Here is a 21,947-nt window from a genome sequence, read left to right as displayed (position 1 = left end):
TTAATGTAAAACATTTAGGACAGGGGATTTAGCATGCACTAGCATCAGCAGAGAACTTACCGAAATACTAGTCATTGGGCCCCACCCGGAGTTTCCAAATCAGTACATCTGGGGTGAGCCCAAAGAATTTGCATTTCTAATTTGCATCTTAGGAGTTGTTGGTACAATCTGTCCAGGGAACAAACTTTGAGAAGGACTAATCTAGCACGTACTAGACCGTCAATTAATGTTCATCGTCACTCCCCAATCACTCAAGTACAAATTAAAAAAGAGAATGAGAAAAATGAGGGAATATTAACCCAAATCCAACTAAGTAAAAGCTGCACACTCAACATCTGGCTAGAAATAAGAACAGTTCCATTTAACAAACGTTAATTGAATGTTTTGTCTCTGTTTCTTTCGTCTGCTTTGCTGGGCGGTGCTTCACTCGCGTTCGATGCCCATCAGAGTCTTCTGGAGTGTCTGATGAGCACAGGGAAGGGCTCTCCCAGAGGTCCAGTGACTTGCTCAAGGGCACAGAGCTCTGGAAGGCAAGGCACAGACTCAGCTGGAGTTGGCTGACTGTGGTTGGGGCCCTTTCAAGCTGCCGCTCAGACACCCGAGCACGCTTGTAGGGGCTGCGTCGGCCCACGTGCTCACGCCGCTTTGGGATCAAGGGCTCCATGGTCTCCCCTTGCCAGGTTCTTTGGCTCTGCCTTTCTTCTCACCCGTGGGACACTGGGTCCTTCCAGAGCGTGGGTGTGGCCTGACCTCTGGCTGTGTGCTGTGGGCCCCCAGGCCCCAGCAAGAGGAAGAGGCCCTCAGGGTTTGGGGGTAGAAGCAGGAGGCCCACCCTTGGGATCCAGACCCTACCCAGGCCCTGTAGGTCTCCGAAGGAGTCGCCCCTTCCCCATCCTGGCATCTGAGAGGCCACAGAGACCCAGTTTCAGCGACACGTCGGTGAGCCACCTCAAGACCTAAAGGAGCTGCTGTCCTCCCCCACTCAGCCTGGGTGGGGAGAGGAGCAGAGCGCTAACTGCCTGGACTCTGGGACACCATGGCTCCCCGCTCCAGGGAGTTGAGTTTTTCGGGTTCTAGAAGGAACATGACCTTTAGAACAGAAGACCTGATTTGAACCAACCCCAGCTCTCTGCTACCAAAAGAGCTTCAAGAAGTCTCCTAAGTTCTTTGCCCACGTTTATTTCCTCCTCTGCCTCCCAGAACTGCCGTGTGGCCTGAATGACAGCTGTGTGGCCATTTTTTCCCCCTGCCATCCACCCACCACTTACAGCGAGCCCGTCCCTGAGGGTACACAGGTGGTGAGCCCAAGTCCCCGCCTTCTGGGAGCTTCCAGCCCACTCCCTTGCCCAAACAGGACAATGGCAGGAGGTTTGAGCCTGGACCTGGCTGGGGGCGCTGGGGACCGGAGGCAAGGCCACTGGTCCCAGGGATGGGCTCCCAGCATGTGACCTCTGCAGCAGGCAAACTAAAGCCCACTCCACGGAAGCTGGGCTTGAGTCAGAGCTAATGGTTTTCAGAGCTTTGCCTTGGAGGTGTGGAGAGCCCCATGACTCTCCGCTGTACCAGCCGGAGAGACTGGAGGCTCCTCCATCCAGCAGTTTCTGCCCTTGGCACCTTTGATTTCATGTTTGTTCATTCATTCCTTTATCCCACAAACACTTGTCAAGAACTCCAGGTGTGCTGGGCTCTGGGAACTCAGACTTGGGTGAGGAAGACAGACTCGAAGCAGGAAGGACCGAGGTGGGGTACCTGCCATTCATCCCCACCTCTTCTCCCCAGACCATGAATGAGGGTGAAGGTAGGCAAGTAGGAACTTTCCTCCAGGTTCCCAAGGTTCACCCCTTTTCTCATGGGATCACAGGGAAGGCCTGACAAAGGAGAAGTTTCTGAGGTGAATTGGTCCGCTCTTGGCTCCTGCAGAGATGTGGATGTGGAAGGAGAGGGCACTGAAGGCAGTCCCCGGGAGACAGAGCCATGGGATTGGCTTTGAGGGAAAAGGGATCACTTTAGTTTCAGTTCAAGTGTTTTCTTGAGTTTCTTTTCTTTTAGGAGATGAAAAAGGAGTCAAGAAGCTCAGGGTGGGGTTGTTAGTGGATAAAAGTGAGAATTGAGAGGGCGAATGCTTCTGTGGCTTCAGTGCCTTCAAGCCTTCCTTCCCTGTTTCTCTGTCTCCAACATCTCCCCTTCTTCTCTGGCCATCCTCTTGGCTCTCTTGGCTCCTCAATGCCTCCCCATCCCAGGCTGTCGCTGAAGCTCCCCAGGGAATAATTGAAAACTATAGTGACCCCCAAAGCTGATCCCCACTCCTGCTGCATCTGCTGTCCAGATTCACAACTAGAAAAGAACTCCTGGTTAGAAAAAATAAAATAGAAATTGGGGAATTGAGTTGGAAAGTGGAAGGAGCAAGGGGCCTCCTTTGAGTTCAGGTAAGGGCGACTCTGTGCTGTGGTTAGTGAGCTGTTGGTGGGACATTGACCCCAACTCCAGACCCCACTTTAATCCTGCTGAAAGGGGAAGTTGCTCCTAGAGGTCTGATTAAAGGCTCACTGACAGATGGTGATAGTCAAGTGACTTGTCTAAGGGTATTCAATAAAGATTAGTTCTCCTGTCCATTTCCTCCTCCAAATTTCCTTGGAGGCCCCAGATAGTCCTAAGACCCCTCTTGTCATCCCTGTGGCCATCAGCCAGCTTCTGACCTCTTGCCAAGTGCGAGAACCTAGAGGTAGTTAGGAGCTTTGGAGCAAGAAAACTGGGTTCTTATTAGCTGTGGGAACTTGGCAAGTACTTAACTTCTCTAAGCCTTAGTTTCCTCATCTGTAAAATGGGGATAATAATAGCATCAACCCTTTGGGAGGCTGTGAGAACTAAATGGGATAATGCATGCAAAGGGCTTAACATGGTGCCTGGTAGAGACTATATTCTCAATAATAATTGCAATAATATCTCCACTTGGATGACCTACTAGCAGCACCTTATACTCACTAGTTCTTCCCCACAAGCCAGCTCCCTGGCCTCACTTTTTAGTTTCCTTTCACGGAGTCAGCATTCCCCCATCATGTCCTTGGGGACCTGGCCACTTGGATTCTACTTTGTTCCTTTCTCATGATTTTTCTCCCAACACCCCATGCCCACGCTCAGCCTTTCACTGTGCCTTCCCTAGAGTCCCTGACATCAGTCCCCTCATTCAGTCCCTCCCCCACAGAGCCACCAGATTTAGTGGCCACTCTTTGCCTCAAGAACCTCTAGTGACTCTTAGTGGCAACTACTAATGTAACTGTTCACTCCTCACCCTGATGGCTTAGGTCCTCTACTGTGGCCTGACATACCTGCCACCCTCCTTCCTGACCTCTTCTTCCCCTGGCTTTTTTCCCCTTGGAAGGATGCAACTGTCCCCACTGCCCTCTTGGTCCCCTGTGTGTGCCCTGTCGTCGGGACAGACTTGCAGAGACTATCCTGTACAACGAAAGGAATCTTCTGATGCTACCCTCGACCCACCAATATATCTGGTATACACCACTTGTATCAGTCAAGGTCTCCCAAGGAATGGATTTAATAGAATATATATAGATATATATATAAATACACACACACACACATGTTCCAGCCCCAAAACCATCTGTGGTAGAACCAGGAAGAGCTGATATTGCATATGAAGTCTGAAGGCAGTTGGCTGGAGAATTCTCTCTTGCTCAGGAGAAGTTGGTTTTTTTATTCTATTTAGGACTTCAACTGATTGGATGAGGCCACCCACATTATGAAGGGCAATCTGCTCTACTCAGTGTCCACCAATTTCAATGTCCATCTCATCCAAAAACATCTAGAACAATGTTTGACCAAATATCTGGGCACCGGGCAGTCCAGTCAAGTTGACACATGGAACTAACTATCACACTGCTCCCATCCCTCCTGATGTCTACCCTCCTGAAAGGATCCTAAGAATTCATCCACCCTGAGAAGTGCTGTGGGGCGTTTTGTGGAATATTTACACTGTATCTCTAATGGTGGGATTTTAGCACTGATTTCCCAGGCAAAGGAAGCATGATTTGGGGTGGCAGTTGGGGGAGAGGGGTCTTTCTGAAGCCTCTGAAGAAATCACAGCATGCGGGCATCTCTGCCAGCTAGCTGCTTTCCATGACCGCTATCCCCACTAGGTCTGCTTCACTCTTTTGCAGCTTTGCAGAGTACAGAAGTTAATTTTTAGCCTTTCCTCAAGCTATCTTTGGTCCAAGCACAGGGGCAAGAAAAATTGTGAAGTAGAGCAAAATACAGGGCATGAAACCAACCAAAACCACAAAAAGCATTCATCCATGAGAGGAAGAGGACCCTGGTGCCAGGCCAGTAGGGAAAAAGGAGGTCCCAGAAGCTCAAGAGGCTGGAAAGTGGACCCCAGGGTGAAGGTGTGTATGTGTGTGTATGTGTATGTGTGTGTGGGGGGGTGGGTGTTTGCCTGTGTGTGTTGTGTGAGTGAGCCCTGACTGAATGAGCTGGAAATACATCTCGCCTTTCCTCAGGCTCTGGTGTCTCAGGTGTCTCGGGACACAGACCTGTCCAAGCCCAGTCCACTCTGACCTTCTTTTCTGCCCCTTTGCCCACACCGTTCAGACACCAGGATTCAGGCTCTGTCCCTGTGGCTGCCCACCAGTGCCCCTGTGGTGGGTGCTCAGGCCTCAGGGTGTTGGGGAACCTGCCATGAGGTAGGACTAAGGCGGTCCGGGTTCTTCTGGTTCTGCCTACTCATCTGCTTCAGCTGCTTCTATTACAAAGTGGTTCGAAGCTAGCTGATCTCCCAGATGTCATCTAGCTCCAATAACGTGTGATTAATGATTTGGGAAAGCAGTGAAATTTAGTGAATCAGCATATATGAATGTTTCAGCTGCAAATAACACAACACTTGGAATAAAGAACTAAATGATGGGCTGATTCATTATAGCAAACCCATAGACCAGAGGGAGGTGGTTCTGGGATTGGTGTGGTGTCTCTAGGAGGTCATGAAGGACTCCGGCTCTTCTATCTTCTCTCTCTGCCTTCTTCACAGCTGCCGCTGTGTCCCCTCATCATGGCAAGATGGCTGCAGGGACTCCAAACTTTTCTCCCCTGTAGCAGCTTCTCCAGTAGGAAGAATGAGGGAGGGGCACAATCGGTAAGGAAAATCTTCCCAGAAGCTTTTATCTAGCAGCTTCCTCTTGGGTCTCTTTGGCCAGAACTGGGTCACAGGTCACTGGACAAGAGGATGGGACTGACCAATCATGATCCATCCACTTGGACCAGCTGGATGTACAACGAATGAAACCTTGGGGTTCTATTAGCAACAAACGGGTGGAGCAGCTATTGGGTGGGTTACTGATAGTGCCTGCCACAACCTTGGGAGTGATTTCAGGAATGAGAAACAGAAACAGTGTCTTGTTGTTGTAACCCAAAGGGGAATTTATTGGAAGGAGGTATGGGGTGAGTCTGCAGGAAAGAAGCAGGAAGCACAATAGATGCTTTTAGCCAGAATGGCCTGGTATGGACCCCTCATCACTGTGAAAGAATTCTAGTGCCTCTGCGCTTTGTGACACTTGTTCAACATTGAAGTCTTGGCACATATATTGTATTGAGTCAGGCTGATGACCTGGACACCTGAATATAGAGAGAAGGAGTACCTGGACTTTTTAGTCTCCAAAATAGTCACCTACCAAGACCTTACATGCTGGGAAATTCTCCTCCAATAGGAAAGAAATGTTGGTTGGTGTCCAGCCAACACAAAACTAGACAGTCCAGCTAATATCTAAGAATTGGAAAAGCCTCTATTAAGGCTGCAGCTTGAGAAGTATGGTACTTGGGAAGGCAGTAGTTGGGCTTATTGATGTCCACCAGGCTTAATTACCAGGAAGCAAAGTAATGCCTATATGCCTCCTATCATTTTGCAAGTCTTATTGACTGTTGGGTAAGTTTAGTTTAATTACAACACTAACACTTGTTTGTGTCAGCCAAGTTTGTAGCAGGTTAGCTATTCACACCTTCAAGGAATTAGAAGAATATGGTTAAAAACAAACGACAAACACTGGAAGGAACATTATCTGTGAGGAAGCTGAACTGGGGAGAAGAGTCATACCTGCAGCTGCTTCTCCCTTGGGTCTTCTTTGGTGGACCACCCAGGGAGGATACCGTTGGGAGCAGAGGCTCCATAGGGGAACCAGTTACATCTGGTTGAATTGGTTAGGCAGAGAGCAGCAGGTGGTCTGGGATTTTGCAAGTTCATTATACTGAGGCACAACTTCTGGTCATCCACATGACCTCCAATTAAAATGAGTCAAACACAAGCTCATGCAGCATCAGTCCCACCATCCCTAAACACAGGGACCCAGGTCTGGGATGGAGGGAAGGATGGGGCAAGAGAGCTCCTAGCCAGTGAGTGGTGTGCATGTGCATACTTGCACATGGGTGTCACTGTTAAAGTCACAGGAGACAACCTGGTCCCCAGTGTACCCCAGGATGCCCTTGAGGGGCTCCTCCAATGCCTACTTCACCTCCCTCTTCATGTCATTGTATTTGGCAGCTTTCTCCAGGTGGCAGGCCAGATCCATGACTGGCACGTTGGAGGTGGGAACATGGAGGCCATGCCAGTGAACTTCCCATTCAGCTCAGGGACGACCTTGCCTGCAGCTTTGGTGGCGCCAGTAGAAGCAGGGATGATGTTCTGGGCAGCCCCTTGGCCATCATGCCACAGCTTCCCAGAGGGGCCATCCACAGCCTTCTGGGTGGCAGTGATGGCACGGACTGTGTCATGAGTCCCTCCACGATGCTGAAGTTGTCATGAATGACTTTGGCCAGAGGGGCCCAGCAGTTGGTGGTGCAGGAGGTATTGCTGACAATCTAGAGGGAGTTGTCATATTTCTCATGGTTCATGCGCATCACAAACGTGGGGGCATCAGCAAAAGGGGCAGAGATGATGACCCTCTTGGCCCCACCCTTCAAGTGAGCCCCAGCCTTCTCCATGGTGATGAAGACCCCAGTGGACTCCAGAACATACTCAGCATCAGTGTCACCCCATTTGATGTTGGTGGGATTTTGTTCCAGGAAGATGGAGATGGGCTTTCCATTGATGACAAGTTTCCCGTTCTCAACCTTGCCTGTGCTGTTGAATTTGCTGTGGGTGGAATCATACTAGAACATGTAGACCATGTTGTGGAGGTCAATGAGGGGGTCCTTGATGGTGACAATATCTACTTTGCCAGAGTTAAAAGCTGCCCTGGTGACCAGGTGCCCAATATGGCCAAATCTGTGTACTCTGATCTTCTCCATTGTGTCTCGGGGACATGGCTGGCCCTGCACCAGAAGATGGGGCTGTCTGTCGAATGGGGAGGAGCAGAGAGCCCAGTTTTAATCATCTTTAAAACAACTTCTTCCATCAGATTATCAGATCCATTAAATAGCCTCTGAAGGGACTGTCACAAAGTCTCCTACTAGGAGCCCTGGGAGAGGTGCTCAGATCACTAGGCCTGAGGCAGCTCTGGACCTTGGGCACAGCCAAGGAGGAGTGAGAGAAGGGGAACCCCCTCTCCTGCCATCTAGAGTTCCCTGTGACACAGTCTCCTTCGGCTGAGGCTCCCCCACTGCCCGGATACCTCACACTCAGTCCATTTGTCTGTGAGCGCAGGCTTGCAAGCAATGAGCACTAAATCAAGGCAGTTTTCCTAAGTCAGGAAAATGATGAGCACATTCTGAACCTTGACAGGCTTTTCTTTCTTCGTCTCTGGAGAATTTAAAAATAGATCTGGAGATGAATTTTGCAGCTGAATTCCACAGGCATGATATCCCCTTTCCACAGTAGAGATATAAGGAAAACAGCTGACTGGAAAGGCCTTTTCTTGATGTCATTAATTGTCCTCCAGGCCCAACGTCAGGATCTCAACTACTAAGTGACAGGCGGCATTGTTTGGGCAAGGGCCAGCCCTGGGCAACAGCACTGAAGTCCCCTTCTCTCTCCCCCCTTCATTCCCTCAGCGTCCCCTCTCAACTTACCCTCTGGTCCTTCCCACTGCAAGCCACAGGGGAGCGTATCTCCGGTTTGGCTCAACTTCACCCACACCCGGGCTGTGTGAAAACACAGACTGCTGAGCCCTGCCCCTGGAGAGGGATTCAGAAGCCTGGGGTCAAGACCGGGAATCTGTATTTTTAACAATCCTTTGGTGATTCTGAGGAGCAACTCAGTTTAAGAAACACTGGCATAGTGCAACCAGCAAGGACTTTGGAATCAGACAAGCTGAGTTCAAATCTAACTTCTGCCACCGTGGCCAGGGACCATTACTAAGCTTCTCCGAGTCTCAATTTGCCCATCCATAAAACACGAAACTTGAGTAAAATAATGTACTTTAAATTAAAATTCTTTCAGATTGAAAATTTCTATTCTTCTTCTTCCCAAATATAAAGTCAGACTCTCCCCCAAACAACTCATTAAGCCAGGGGGAGAATCAAGGATAAGAATCACAGTGCTAAAAAGAATAGGACCGGGGTGCCTGGGTGGCTCAGTCGGTTAAGCATCTGACTCTTGATTTTGGCTCAGGTCATGATCTCGGGGTCATGAGATTGAGCCCTGCGTCAGGCTCCATGCTCAGCTTGGAGCCTGCTTGTCCCTCTCCCTCCTCCAGCTTGCTCTCACTCTCTCTCTCTCAAATAAATAAATAAATACAATCTTAAAAAAAAAAATAAAAAGAACAGGAACATACCTGCCTGCCACCCTACCCTCCATCTCCACCCTATCCCATCTGGGAGAGCAGAAGGCAGAGGCCATGACTTCAAGGCTCTCAAGCAGCTAGTGGAGGCCTGCTGCTGGGGTCCTATGTGAAGTAGGGCGGAGGAAGTCCCTGGCTGGCTGGGCAGGCAGCAGGATTCTGAAGTCCGTTCGTGCTTGTTGGTGGGGCACAGGTTCAGGGACTCCAGGTGTCCCCGGAGTGTTGGTCCACGTGAGTGTTGGTGCCTAGCCACCACTGTGCCAGGAACGACTGGCCATAGGAGGGTGCCTGCTATTCCCTGGCTCACTGCTGCGGGCAGCGTGCCCACATTATAGCAGGTACTCATGATTTTTAAGATCCTGGAACATAATGGGCACATGATAAGGACTCAATAAATATCAGTTCCTACCAAGTCCTGCATTACGATAAGATATAACTGACTAATAAGACAATTATGAGTTACTCTTCTAGAGAGATCATCATTTTAAGGGGGAGAGATAGAGTGTTAAGACCAAGAACAAATTCCGTAATGTAGAGAATGTAGAGATGGAAATGTCCGGGAGAGGGGGCAGGAGAGGTCTTCTAGCCCCTATAAATTATACTTGCGGGATTTCCTATCTCAAAAGAAAATTTAAAAACTTTTTACTCCTTCCTTCTCCCTTCTTGTCAATAATCCTTTGCCTCCCTCTCTTTTAAGAATCACTTTGTGCTGGGTACCTGGGTGGCTCAGTTGATTGAGCATCTGCCTTCGGCTCAGGTCATGGTCCCAGGGTCCTGGGATCGAGTCCCGCATCGGGCTCCCTGCTCCACGGGGAGTCTGCTTCGCCTTCTCCCTCTACCCCTCCCCCTGTCTGTGTGCATGCATTCTCTCTCTCTCTCTCCCAAGTAAATAAATAAAATCTTTTTAAAAAAGGAATCAGATTGTGCTGATTCTATCATGCCCAAACTACTGGTCAATCTTAACTCATATTTAGTGGAAATATTTTGGAAAAATCTTTTCTTTTCTTGAAATCTTTAAGAAGAGGGCAGCTACTCCCTTTTGAAGTTATTCAGAACATCTCAGTTTAGGATCAGAAGAATGGGCTGTTACTTCTGGAGCCATATTCCTCTCCCCTGTCCTTTCTCAGAGTGGTCCTTTTCTCCCTCCGCCTGGAAATGAGATGCCTGAGTCTTCGTGCCTGGGTTGATCGATCCAAGAGCTATCCTCTGAGGTCCTCTTTATATGAACATCCAGACTTCCTAAAACCGCCCCCCCGGCCAGGTTCCAGAATATTCTGTTCCCTTGACCAGCCACAACCAATGAGGAACAAGTAGAAGAAGGTCAATGTAGGACATGCAAGGGGAGAAGAGAATAGTGGAGTGTTGTCATGGGAAGTGGGATTTAAATAAAATGCCCATTTTCAAAGATGTCATAATGGCCTGGGTGCTCTGCTCTCTAAGATGTACACTCTAGGGTGGTTTTGGCAGGGCATGGAGCTGAGCCAGAGTTCAGCGCCAAGAGAGGAGAAAGAGGGAAGGCTTGGTGGCCAGATGCTTTCTCTTCCTCTGACTTTTGCTGGGTCACTTAGAAACGACACAGAAACCCAGACTGTGTTCCTTCCTCTGAATGACTTCCAACTATGTCCCTCCCCAGCCCCCAACTGGGGTCCACTCTATTTTTAAATTTCTCTTGGGAAGTAGATTCCAAAATTTCTGTAAGTCTTCCCGTCAGGAGAGCCTCTGATTTCCAGTAAATTCAGGGTCGCATAGTTTTCTATATTCATTTGCATTCAGTTTGTATAAAATTAGCATGCTTTGGAGACCAGGACTCTGAGTCAAAGCAACCCAGAGAATTAATGCAATTGGGTTCCAGCTTTTGTGTCCACCGACGTGGCAGAGTGAGGGAGCCTCAGCCTCAGAGAGAGCAGAGTGGCAGCCTGACTTCTAGGCAAGAGGTCTTGTCATCCTCTTGATCTGCAAATCCTCACGCTGGGCCCACTGAGATCTCTGTCGGGGGGTCTCTGTTTTCTGGACCCTGAAGCTTCATCCTTAATGTGGTGAACCTAAGAGAGGGAATTCGAGTCATGACGCGGGCGTGGGGGGTGAGGCGGGACAGGAGCTGCGTGAGGAGGGACCTTCAGATCTAAGTAAAGTTGGGGGTGGAGATGGAAGGAAGGAGAATGGAGATCATTACTGGAGACTGAGAGAGCCTACAGGAGGGGAGCCCTCGGGTAGGAAAAGGAGAGAGGGGGAGAGGTAAGAGGGAGCAAGACTGGGAGGGTAAGCACTGCGTGGCTTGTTAGAATGGAGCGTGGACATTTGTTATCTAGGAGGTGAACGGTCAAAGTTAGCGAGTGCCTGGCCGGACAGATTCCCTGGGGGCCATTCCTTTCCTCTCTGTTAGGCGGGGCTTTCTTGTTGGCCCAGAATTTCATCGCTTGGGTCTGCCCAGGGATGGTCTGAGGTGTCACAGACTGAAAGTGCCAATGACAGATCTTACAGTGGTTCCTGGTAAGACAGAGGTCAGCAGGTTGGAACCAGAAGGAACAAAGCACTCTGCCCACATATGCAACTCATTCCTCCAGTGTGGCCAAGACATCCTGGGCCTGAATGAAAGGCGTTGTCCATAGCAGAGGAGTGGAGGGAAAGGGAGTGACCCCCAGGGGCACCTGACATGGCACCCAGTGTTCCAAGCCATGGAGTTTATTATTTTTTTTAAATTTTTAAAAAAGATTTTATTTATTTATTTGAGAGAGAGAATGAGAGAGAGAGAGCACATGAGAGGGGGGAGGGTCAGAGGGAGAAGCAGACTCCCCGTTCGGCAGGGAGACCGATGCAAGACTCGATCCTGGGACTCCAGGACCATGACCTGAGCCGAAGGCAGTCGCTTAACCAACCGAGCCAGCCAGGGGCCCAGCCATGGAGTTTACTGACTGACTGCTGGCTGTGGGCTGGCTGCTCACCGCGGTGCAGGGTCGGATACCTTCTAAGGCCACGCACTCCACAGAGTCAGCCCATGAGGGGGTCAGGAGGATGGAGACCTCTTGGGATTTAATCCTGGCTCCACCCCTGCCGGCCTTGGGTCAATTATTTGAACTTGTCTGTGCCTCGGTTCCTTCATCCGTAAAATGGGAATAATTATGCCGACTTTGTCGAGCTGTGGAAAAAGAGCTAAACCCAGTAGCCCCTGTGGAGTTTTTAGAACGGTGGCTGCTGAGAGAGGAAGCGCTCAGTAGATATTACTGTTCTCACATGTGGCAGCCCCAGGTAAGATGCACGGAAAAGCCTGCGGAGCTTGGAGGGAAGCATGGGGCGGGCTCCCAGTTTCTTGGCCCTGTGGCCGGTGTGGGGGCTCCTCGTGCACTTTCGGCCCCAGAGGATGCAGCCCCGGCAGCAGGCCGGGCAGATGAGAGCCGGGCACGGGCTCTGGCCAACCACAGGCTGGGAAATGATACTGGTGATGATGTGGGTTCCTTTTTTCCCCTCTCTCCCCAGGAGGGGAGTATGAAGGAAAAGAAATTGCTCCTTTATTAGTTTGGCAAGAAGGCGCACAAGAGCTGGAGGGAGGGACCCCGGCAAGAAGAAAGGCCCAGACCCCTGCCTGACTGGTTTGTACCACTCCCAGTGAAGGGTCTGCTGGTCTGGCCTCTGTGGATAAGGGAGGGCTGAGCATCATTAGTGGTGTCTCTCTATGTCCAGGGCCCCCTGTCAGTCGGCTCACAGGGCTGCTGGAAGGCGGGGAGGGATGGCCATAGGGAAGGATGGAATGCCCTGGACGCACTGTGCCCAGACGCAGGAGTGACTGGTGGGCTCTTCCTTGTCAACAGAGCCCTCCACAGATGCCATTTCTCTCCGCCTCACACACACAACCAGCCTCCGGGACTCTCCCTCTGGCAAACCCATGTCATACTCTCAGCTTATCCTCCATTTGCACAGCTGTTACCAGCGGCCGAAAGCGCTGAGCTGGTGGGTTACAAAAAGTGCTGAGAGGCTTCATGCCCTTACCACTGAGATCCCAGAGCAATGCGCCAACCCCCAGGGTTTTCTCCAGCCCTTGCTCCTCCCTAGAGATCCAGCCCCTGATGCTATGGGCTGTCTGGTGGCCCAGCCTGGGATCCGCTCTCGGGGCCTCGCCTCCTCCCAAGTGGAGTTAGCAGACGAAACAGTCTCTCTTGCCCTAGGTCATGTCAGATTTAGCCTTAGCCTGACTTCCGTCATCATCAGCTTAAATTAAATTCACCAACCCTGGATGCCCAGAAAAGTCCTCAGACTGCTTGCTAGTTGCTCGTTGCTAGTCAAGTTTAGAAGATTCTTGGATTTCAGCATCAGAAAGGAGCGACTATGTCTGGGTACAGTCAGTTGGTTGGAGGGGGACTGGTTGCCCTAATCCTGACTTGCTCCATCCACAAGACCCCGTCCATCTCTGAAGGCCGGGTTCCGGGCCAGGGCTGGGGCAGGCCTCTCTGGGGACAGAGGCCCGTCACCATTGGTTTCACTCCTTGACCAAGAGGCCAAAATGACATCATAATGTTAAGGCAGTGAATGTGAAACAGAAAACAAGTGGCTTCAGTTCCAGGAAGTCAGAAATGGAAGGAAAAGTTGTAAATATTCTTTGAGACCCACTGTGGACTAGGTTTTGTGCTGTGCTAGCCAGAACGCTGCTGCTGACTTGAAGTAGGACCTTGGGAAAGCCCCTCTCCTCTCTAGGCCTCAACTTCCTCATCTGTAAGTGCATCTGGGATTAGTCAAGACCCTTCCGGGCCTGACAGGCTGTGTGGTTCTAGGTGTCCCAGGACTCTATCCCCCAGGGGGTCAAAGAACTTGAAGACATGTGCGGAGGGATGGGGAGAAGGGGACTAAGAAATGTCCAGCGGGGGTTCTTGTGATAAACTTGACTGAAAGGGGGAGGACAAGAGGGAATAAGAAAATAAAGTAAAAAGAGAGAAGAACATAAGAGAGGGAGTTAAGGAGAGGGAAAATAGGAAACCTGGAGGTGACCACAATGACCTCAGGGCTCCTCAGGTACATCCTGGCCAGGTTGACTTTATTAGAATGGGGGGTGGGGGGGTGGCAAGTTGCCTCAATACCATTGCTGCCTTTTACAATGTGGTCTTGTCATTTCTCTATGAAGAAGCAGTTCAATTTCTCTCCCTTTAAACATGGGCTGCCCTTATGACTCGCTTGTAACCAGTAGAATGTGGTAGCAGTTACGCTGGGTGCCTTCTGAGGCTCAGTGGGCAGGAGTTTCTTTTTCTTTTTTTTTTTTTTTAAGATTTTATTTATTTATTCATGAGAGACAGAGAGAAACAGAGGGAGAAGCAGGCTCCCAAGGAGCAGGAAGCCCAATGCGGGACTCGATCCCAGGACCCTGGGATCATGACCTGAGCCGAAGGCAGACGCTTAACCATCTGAGCCACCCAGGCGCCCGAACAGGAGTTTCTACTTGGTTATCTTGAGATATTTGCTTTGAGTGAAGCCAATCTGAGTACCTGTGACCATCATGCAGAAGGCCACATGTAAGCATTTCTGTGGAGAATCCCACCTTATGACCATTTCCCTCAAGGCACCAGACGTGTGAATGAAGATCTCTTTGACTCTCCAGACCAGACTACTGACCCGCCTCACTTGATACCATGAAGAGCAGAAGAATCTGCTCCCCATTGAGCCCTGCCCAAATTCCCGATGTAGGAGAATCTACGAGATATCATTTTTTAAATTAATTAGTTAATTTAATTAATTAATTTGAGAGAGAGAGAGAGCACAAGTAGGCAGAGTGGCAGGCAGAGGAAGAGGGAGAAGCAGGCTTTCTGCTGAGCAGGGAGCCCGAAGCGGGGCTCGATCCCAGGACCCTGGGATCATGACCTGAGCCGAAGGCAGCTGCTTAACCAACTGAGCCACCCAGGCACCTGTCTACAAAATATCATTTTTTAGGTCACAAAGTTTTGGGGTAGCTTATTATAAAGCAAAAGGATGGTAGGAGAGGCTTATAAAAATATAAGCTTCCTTAAAATGAGAAACCCTTAAGCATGTATGCACAGGACTTTTAAGATCTCAGAGATGTGTGAGATTTCAAAACAAGTTTGGAAGCCAGCTTCTAACTTTGCCTATTCAGGACATGATAACGAAATTACCATTTTCTATAGGTCACCATATTATGTTTTAAAAAAAAGTATATTTTTGTGAGAAAGGGAGAAAAGGCACTTCATCCCACCAGATCCGTTAGAAGGAGAGAGATGAGCAACATCAAACGTTGGCAAGGATGTGGAACCAGAAGAGCTCTCGCACGTTCCTGGTGGGAGTGTGTAATGGCAGTCACTGTGGAATTATCATCTAAAACTGAACATATGCGTGTATTCAGTTCCATTTCTAAGTATACGCCTGACAGAAATGTATGTATATTTTTACCAAAAGATCTGCATCTAGGTGTTCATAGCAGCACTCTTCTTATTAGCCAAAAACTGGAAATAACCCAAACACCCACCAATGGCTGAATGAATAAATAAATTGTAGTATATGTACACAATGAAATACTATATAGCAGTGAGAATGAGTGAATTATTGCCGGAAAAATTGTGGACAAATCTCATGAGTATGATGTTGAGGGAAAGAAACCGGAGTCAAAGAATACATACAACGTGATTCCATTTACCTAAAGTTGAAAAACAAGCAAAAGGAGTCTACGGTGTCAGAAGTTAGGATAATGGTTACCCTGGGCGGTAGAGAAGCTGAGGGGGGTTTCTCGGGATGTATGTTATACTTCAAACTAAAATGTTAAAAACAGGAGGAAGGACGTGCTCTCCAAGCAAAGGATAGGTCTTTGGAAAGTTTTTCATAAAACTTTGTATAAAGTTAAATTAGTTTTTTAAAGTTTTATGAAAAACTTTCCAATTTCTCCTTCCTTAAACTAGTGTAAATTGTATTATGGCAAGGTGTTGGACATATGACTATGTCCATGGGAGAAGGAAACAGGGGTGACATGGTCAGCAGCAACTGAAACGGGGGGAACAGGCCAGCCCTCCAAGGAAGGTGCTTCTCTGCGGCTCTTTGCTGACAAGTATATTGTATGCACGCATGTGCATATCTAGACAGATCTTTCCCAAAGTTTTGCACGTCATGACACATGTAGAAAGTGGCAACATTGGAACGGCATCCTGGGATATCGGATGGGGCTCCTGGCAGCCAAAGCTGACTGGCTGGGTCCTCCAGGTGTCCCCAGGATGAGCGGTACACTACCTCAGCACACTGGTGGGAAAACACCCACTTACAGAGTCGGGGAAGACATGAACCTCCATAACACATTTTAAGTTCTCCTGTTCTTCTGCTCCGGGAAAATCCAGCTCTATACACCCTTCACCTCTAGATTACAGGTCCCATTTGCAGTAATGAAGATCATGGGGTCCAGGGGTTTACTTGGCATTCCTGGTCTCTCCTCTATGCCGTGGTCTCGTCTCCTCTTCCAGCCTCATTTCCCAACACACCCTCACCCCCTCCCCACTACCCTCCTCCACCTTATCCCCTAAACACATGATATCTTGAGCACACTGTACTTGTCTATCATCTAGAAACATCTCCCAAGACCCCCAAACTCCCAAGTCCTCCTCTTTCTCCATCATCTCTTTGCTCAGACCTTCCCTTCTCTATGAGGCCGCTTTTTATACACCGCCCAAGGCCACCGCCATACTTTGACTTATGTTACTGGTGTGCGTGTTTACATGAACTATCTTGCCCATAGTAGGTGCTCAACAATTGTTTCTCCAATGACTTCTAGGCTGCAGAGAGACCCTGACACTAACTTCACCCTACCCCTATTCTGGATGGTCACTCATTATCCCCATGAGTTGAATCCCCCAACTTCCTAGGGTACCAGTCTTGTGGCCACTCCGCATTCTGCCACTCCCTGCCAGAGGCTTGGAGCCAAGCAGCCTGGATGAGAGACATTACTCAGACCCCTCCCCCCCAGCTCACACCTCCGGCATTGGCATTAGGCTAATTGTGGTGTGACAAAGGGAAGTGGTGACTGCCCCTCAGCCTCAGTCCTGGCTCCCATCATTCAAGCGATAGCCTGCAGTGCCAGGATGTGGCCACAAGGGGCTCTACCGAGCGACTCTTAAGTGCAGTGGAGGAGGGTTCTGTTGGAATACCTCCTGCCCAGATGCACAAGGAACGGCTCAGGGAGTCTCTCCTCTCCTCTCCAGTTCCCTTTGGCTGCCTTATCCTGATGTTTTACCCCTTAGCCACCTAGAAGGTGTTTCATATCTTAAGACATTCCTCCTGGCTTTCCCATTAGCCTTTCTCTTGCCATCCCCTTTACTGACCAACAGTCACCATGGAGGGAGGACACTTCCCCTTTGTCCCTTCCGCCTCTTTAGATGAGTGCCGAACCCAGGCCCTGAGCTCCCTGTCTTTCAGGATGTGGGATGGAAAATTGTCCTGTTCCATCTTTTCAACATCTCCTGACTCTGCCCCCTTCTCTTTCCTCACTGCCACCCAGGATCAGATTTCCCCATCTCTGGCCAGGATTAATGCAATCCTGGCTTCCTGGAGGATCCCCTGTCTCAGACAGCCCCCTGCCCATCAGCTGTCCACCCAGGAGCCAGAGAGAACTTACTCCCATCAGGTGCTGGCTCTCAATGGCTCCCCAGGTGCCTGAAGATCCAGCTGCCTGATTCTCCAGCCTCATGTTCCTCTTCTCCCCGTGTGCGCCAACCAACAATACTGAAATACCTATAATTGCTCAACACATCGTGATATTTCAAGTCTTTGTACTTTGCACACATTCTTTTCTGTGAGAGACCTTTATCCTTGCTCCCCATACTTCCTCCACCTGGCAGAATCCTATTCATTCTTAAAACTGCCAATTCCTCTGTGAACACTTCCCTGACCCAAGACTCCTTCCCATGCCCCGGAGCCTCCTCTGAATGGATCCTGTGCCCTGAACATGCGTCTCTCCTTGTATCTGTCACTCAGAGTTGTGATAATTACTCAAGCCTGTCCTGTTTTTCCCATTGATTCCGTAGCTCCCGGCAGGACACGGCGCTAGCACTCAGGAGGAGATACATGAAAGGTGTTGCCTCATCCCTCTCTGCACCATCACCTCCGTCTCGAGCAAGTCCTTTAAATGCTCTGAACTCCCATTTGCTGATCTGCCAAACGGAGACCTGGGAGAATCAGAAGGGGGCGCATACGTTAAAGGACTTTAACTGACTGAGTGCTATTAAACAGCTAAATGCTATGCAGATGTCTTTATTCCAGACTAGTGTTTACCTGCACTTGCCTGTGTGGAAATCAGAGGATCAAAGGAATGTGATGTGATCTTTTTGTAACTTCCCTGCCTCGAGTCCAGGGAAACGCTGGTTAAGAGTAAACTATTAATTCTGTCTCCCTGCATCTCCGAGTCTTCTCTGAAGCTCTGGGTTAATGATTCCAAGGTTGTTTTCCTCACAGGGCCAATCCGTATCTAATCTGTGGCATGTTCTATTCTTTAAGAATAACTTGACTCACTCCAATAATTCTCCATCCTGGGGTTGTGAACCTTGTTTTGCCTGAGGAAATGGTGGATGTGTGTGGGTCTCTGGCTCCTTCCTTCCTCACCGGAGCCCCACCCCATGGCCATTCCCTTCACCAACAGAAGCGACTCCTCTCCTCCCCCACTCTTCAGTGCATGGATGCTGTGACCTAACAAACAATCTCCCTCAGGCGAAGTTTAAGGATGTGTTTTCAGAACGCCAGAAGGAGAGACTTGGTAAGGAGAAACCCTTTTAAATTGTTTCTCCATACCAAAGTTTAATTAGTGGCTGTGGGAGGAATGGATTGTAGGGAGATTCCAGACTGGTCCCTGGAATCCCAGGCAGGAGGTCTGTTGATGGCTGCAGTGCAGGTCACACAGAGGCTGGGGATAGAAGCCTGGGAGCCAGACGTAACTCAAGGGTGGTCTGGACACTGGAGATAAGACCAGCTGAGGGCTGTGAGCTCACTGAAATTCAAAAACCAGCTCACAGTGGCTCACTTATCAGGAGACCCCCAGCTCCCAAACCTCCTTCCCCTTAATCCAGTACATTTGGTGCAGAGTTTTGGAACATAGTGGTGGGAATCCTCTGCATAAAGGAGTGGGTCACTGTTCTGCAAAGGTTCCACTGTGCGATAGGAACAAGTTAACTTTTCTGAGCCTCAGTGTTCCTATCTGTAAAATAGTGATTACATTTATTGTAGGTAGGTAAATTATTACAAGAACCCAGAACCCAATTTAAAGAGACCAGACCTGGGACGCCTGGGTGGCTCAGTTGGTTAAGCGACTGCCTTTGGCTCAGGTCATGATCTCCGCTCAGCGGGAAGCCTGCTTCTCCCTCTCCCGCTCCTCCTGCTTGTGTTCCCTCTCTCGCTGTCTCTCTCTCTGTCAGTTAAATAAATAAAATCTTAAAAAAAAAAAATAAAGAGACCAGACCTTTCAGACATAAGACATAACACTTTTGTGCGTACAGAAGAGTGAAAACATAAGGGAAAGGCATTGGTATGTCTGAAGCAATTCTAGGACCATTCTGATTGCAGAGATCGTGGTGTGAAAAATACACCTGTGTGCCCACTGCCTTGCTTCACAGAACATTTCCAACAGCGCTGAAGGCCCTGTGTTCACTTTGTGATCCTGTCTTACCTTTCCACCCTGGAGAAAACCACTGTCCTGAATTTTTGTGTGTACTGTTCCCTTGTTTTTGTCACACATGTACTTTTGACCTTGTTTTTGAACTGTTCTGTAAGTGGAATAAGTTACAGTCACAGAATAGGTTTTTTCCTAGGCCAGGGTATGTAGCTGCTCACTGTTGCATGTATTCATATCCTACTGTGTTATCAGTTGTGTTGAGGGTAATTTGGGCTGCTTGCAGTGTTTTGCTATTTTTTGCTATGAACATTCTCACCGTCTTAGAACCGGTGTCTCTCCAGGATATATACCCTGGAAAGAACTTGCTAGGTCTAGACGGGAATATTGCCGACAAAGGCTGCTGTACCCCTCTTCCCTCCACTGAATAGCCTGGGGAGGCCCGTTCTTTGTCTATGGACCTTCAGGAGTTAGAAATGTTTATAAAATGGTGGAGGTGGAGCATTCCGGGCCATAGTTTGACTTATAGCTGTGGCCCTGAGGAACAAGCCAGACAGGCCTTGAGGCAGCATGAGCTTTGGCTCACATCTCTGAGTGTGAGGTGGGGGCTGCCCTCGACTGGACCCTGGGGTCTCTGGTGGCAGCCCGGCTGACCTCACAGAATCCACTGTGAGGTCACTACTGGGCTGCAGGACCTAGAAATTCAGACAGAATGCAGCATGCCATTCTCAGATTGTATGGTTTTTTATTTCAACTGCAGTGAGGAAAGCTGGAATGGAGTCTCCGGGGATACGTCCCTGAGCCCCGGTCCCCTTTGCAGCTGCCGAAAGCTCTGGGTCCTACTAATGGGCTTCGAAGGTCACCGTCTCCATGATGTTAGATGTCCCGCTCCCCGCGCTCTCCAAGCACTGGCCGCTCTCTGCGGCCTCGATGACGGCCTCCGTACCGCTCCTGTCCACGGTCTTCGCCAACATGTCCACGTCTCTGTCCCGTGGGGAGGCCACGGTTCTTGTAGTAAGGTTGGCTTTGACGTTCCTCAGGAAGGAGCTGATCCTGCTGAGCCTCTTGGTGGCGGAGCCCGAGCTGGTGGTGGACAAGCTCTGCCCCGATTTGTGCGAGGTCCTGGACTCCTTGGCGATGGGGGCGTGGCTGATGCCTTTGTGGGGGGCGCGCCTGCCGCCCCCCGGGCTGCCGCGGCCCTTCTCCTTCTTGTCCTCGCGCGCGGCTCTGTGGACCGCTAAGGACCGGCTGGAGGCTTTCCGGGTGATCTTGTCCCCCGGGGCCTTGTGGCGGCTCTCGGCGGCCCTGCGGCGACGGGAGCTCCGGAGGGCTCGCTCCTTTTCACCGCGCTCCCTCCGCTCCCTCCGGCCCTTGCGGGGCTGCCTTCCCGCCTGCGCTCCCGGGCCGCCCGCGCTCGGCGCGTCCGGGAGGAGCGCTCCCTCGGCTCCGTCCAGCGCGGCTCCTCCCGCAGCGCTGCCCGCAGCTCTCGTCCCGGCGAACGCCAGGGACATGCTGTCCTCTGGGAGACCGTTGGACGAGTCGGAAGTAAACCCTGGGGTCTTTGCGGTACCTGCCAAGGCCACGTTCAGGCTCCTCGGGGACGTGTTGGCAGCGCCCGCAATGGCGAGGTTGGCTTTGCCTCCTCCTGGACGCTTGGTGGCTGTCCCGGCTACGGCCGTGCTTAGCTGTTCAGGGCCCGCAGACCTGGTGATCGCCACGCTCAAAGCGCCTGCTGTGGTGCCCAGTGCGACCCCCGCTGCGAACCCTGTTGCTGTCCCCGCGGCCACCACGGCCGCCGCCCCCGCGGCCTCCCCCGCCGCCGCCGCCTCTGTCGTGGTCCCTGCTGCCGACTCCTTGTCGAGCCCTGTCGCTTTTGTGTTTGGGGCGGCTACGTCGGGCAGGGTGTTGGGTTTGTGGGATTCCTGATGGGTCCCCTCCCCGCCAGCAAAAGCCGCAGAGGTGGCGCCGGCCACCTCCGAGACCACGTGGAGGCTCCTGACGCTGACCTGGTCCTGATCCCCTTTTCCTTGGAAATCTGCCCCCGCTGGGCTCCTCCGGTCCTCCTCCTCGAACACAGGCATGCACAGCATGTCCTCCGCTGGAATGGCGTAGGTACTGCTGTGACTGTCCACCGGCGGCCGCAGGAGGTAGATGAGCTTTTCCCAGTAGGCAAAGAGGTCTTCCCGCGCGTCCAGCGGGGGACTCAGCTGCAGGTAGCACGAGCGGCCCGTGGCGAACTTGAGGCGCAGCTGTTGTTTCTCATGGTCGTGAATGGAGATCCTCACAAACTTCAAGGGAAGGAGCCTGGTGAGCTCTAAGGTCTTTGAAGCCTTGCGGCCTTTTCCCTTGGTGGCCTGGCCCCGCCCGGAGTGCTCTTCACAGCCGGTGGCCGGCCGGGCCAGCAGCATGACATCTGGGAGGGGGAGGATGGGGCTGGTGGATGCGATGCCCACGGTCACCATTCTGACCCGGTTGTGCACATCGATGACTTCTCCCCTTTTGGTAATCTGGATAAAGTCGCTTTCAAAAATAGGTGCGTACTTGAATATGTCATATTCTCCCTTGTGCAGTTGTCTCTGTAGTTTCCCCATGGTGGTGTTGAACATGCCCACTCCCGAAGCACTGTGGGCGGTGTGGTAGGGTGGCAGAGACTCGGCGTTCAT

General features: G+C 50.7%; 1 protein-coding gene and 1 pseudogene across 1 annotated transcript; both read right to left on the bottom strand.

Annotated features, from left to right (window-relative positions):
• Nucleotides 1–5,993: 5,993 nt before the first annotated feature.
• On the bottom strand, nucleotides 5,994–7,896 carry LOC118014119 (annotated as a pseudogene).
• Nucleotides 7,897–20,126: 12,230 nt separating this feature from the next.
• Nucleotides 20,127–21,947, bottom strand: FAM71A (family with sequence similarity 71 member A). The gene has a single exon (XM_035009546.1). The coding sequence runs from the start codon at nucleotides 21,945–21,947 to the stop codon at nucleotides 20,127–20,129; it is 1,821 nt and encodes a 606-aa protein (XP_034865437.1).

Source organism: Mirounga leonina, unplaced genomic scaffold (assembly GCF_011800145.1).
Source record: "Mirounga leonina isolate KUSES-001 unplaced genomic scaffold, KU_Mleo_1.0 Mir_154, whole genome shotgun sequence".
NCBI classification, from domain to species: domain Eukaryota; kingdom Metazoa; phylum Chordata; class Mammalia; order Carnivora; family Phocidae; genus Mirounga; species Mirounga leonina.
This window is presented reverse-complemented; position numbering and strand designations above follow the sequence as displayed.

Excerpts from the sequence above, each read along its gene's own strand:
- FAM71A (XM_035009546.1), bottom strand. The coding sequence starts at position 21,947 with ATGAACGCCGAGTCTCTGCCACCCTACCACACCGCCCACAGTGCTTCG.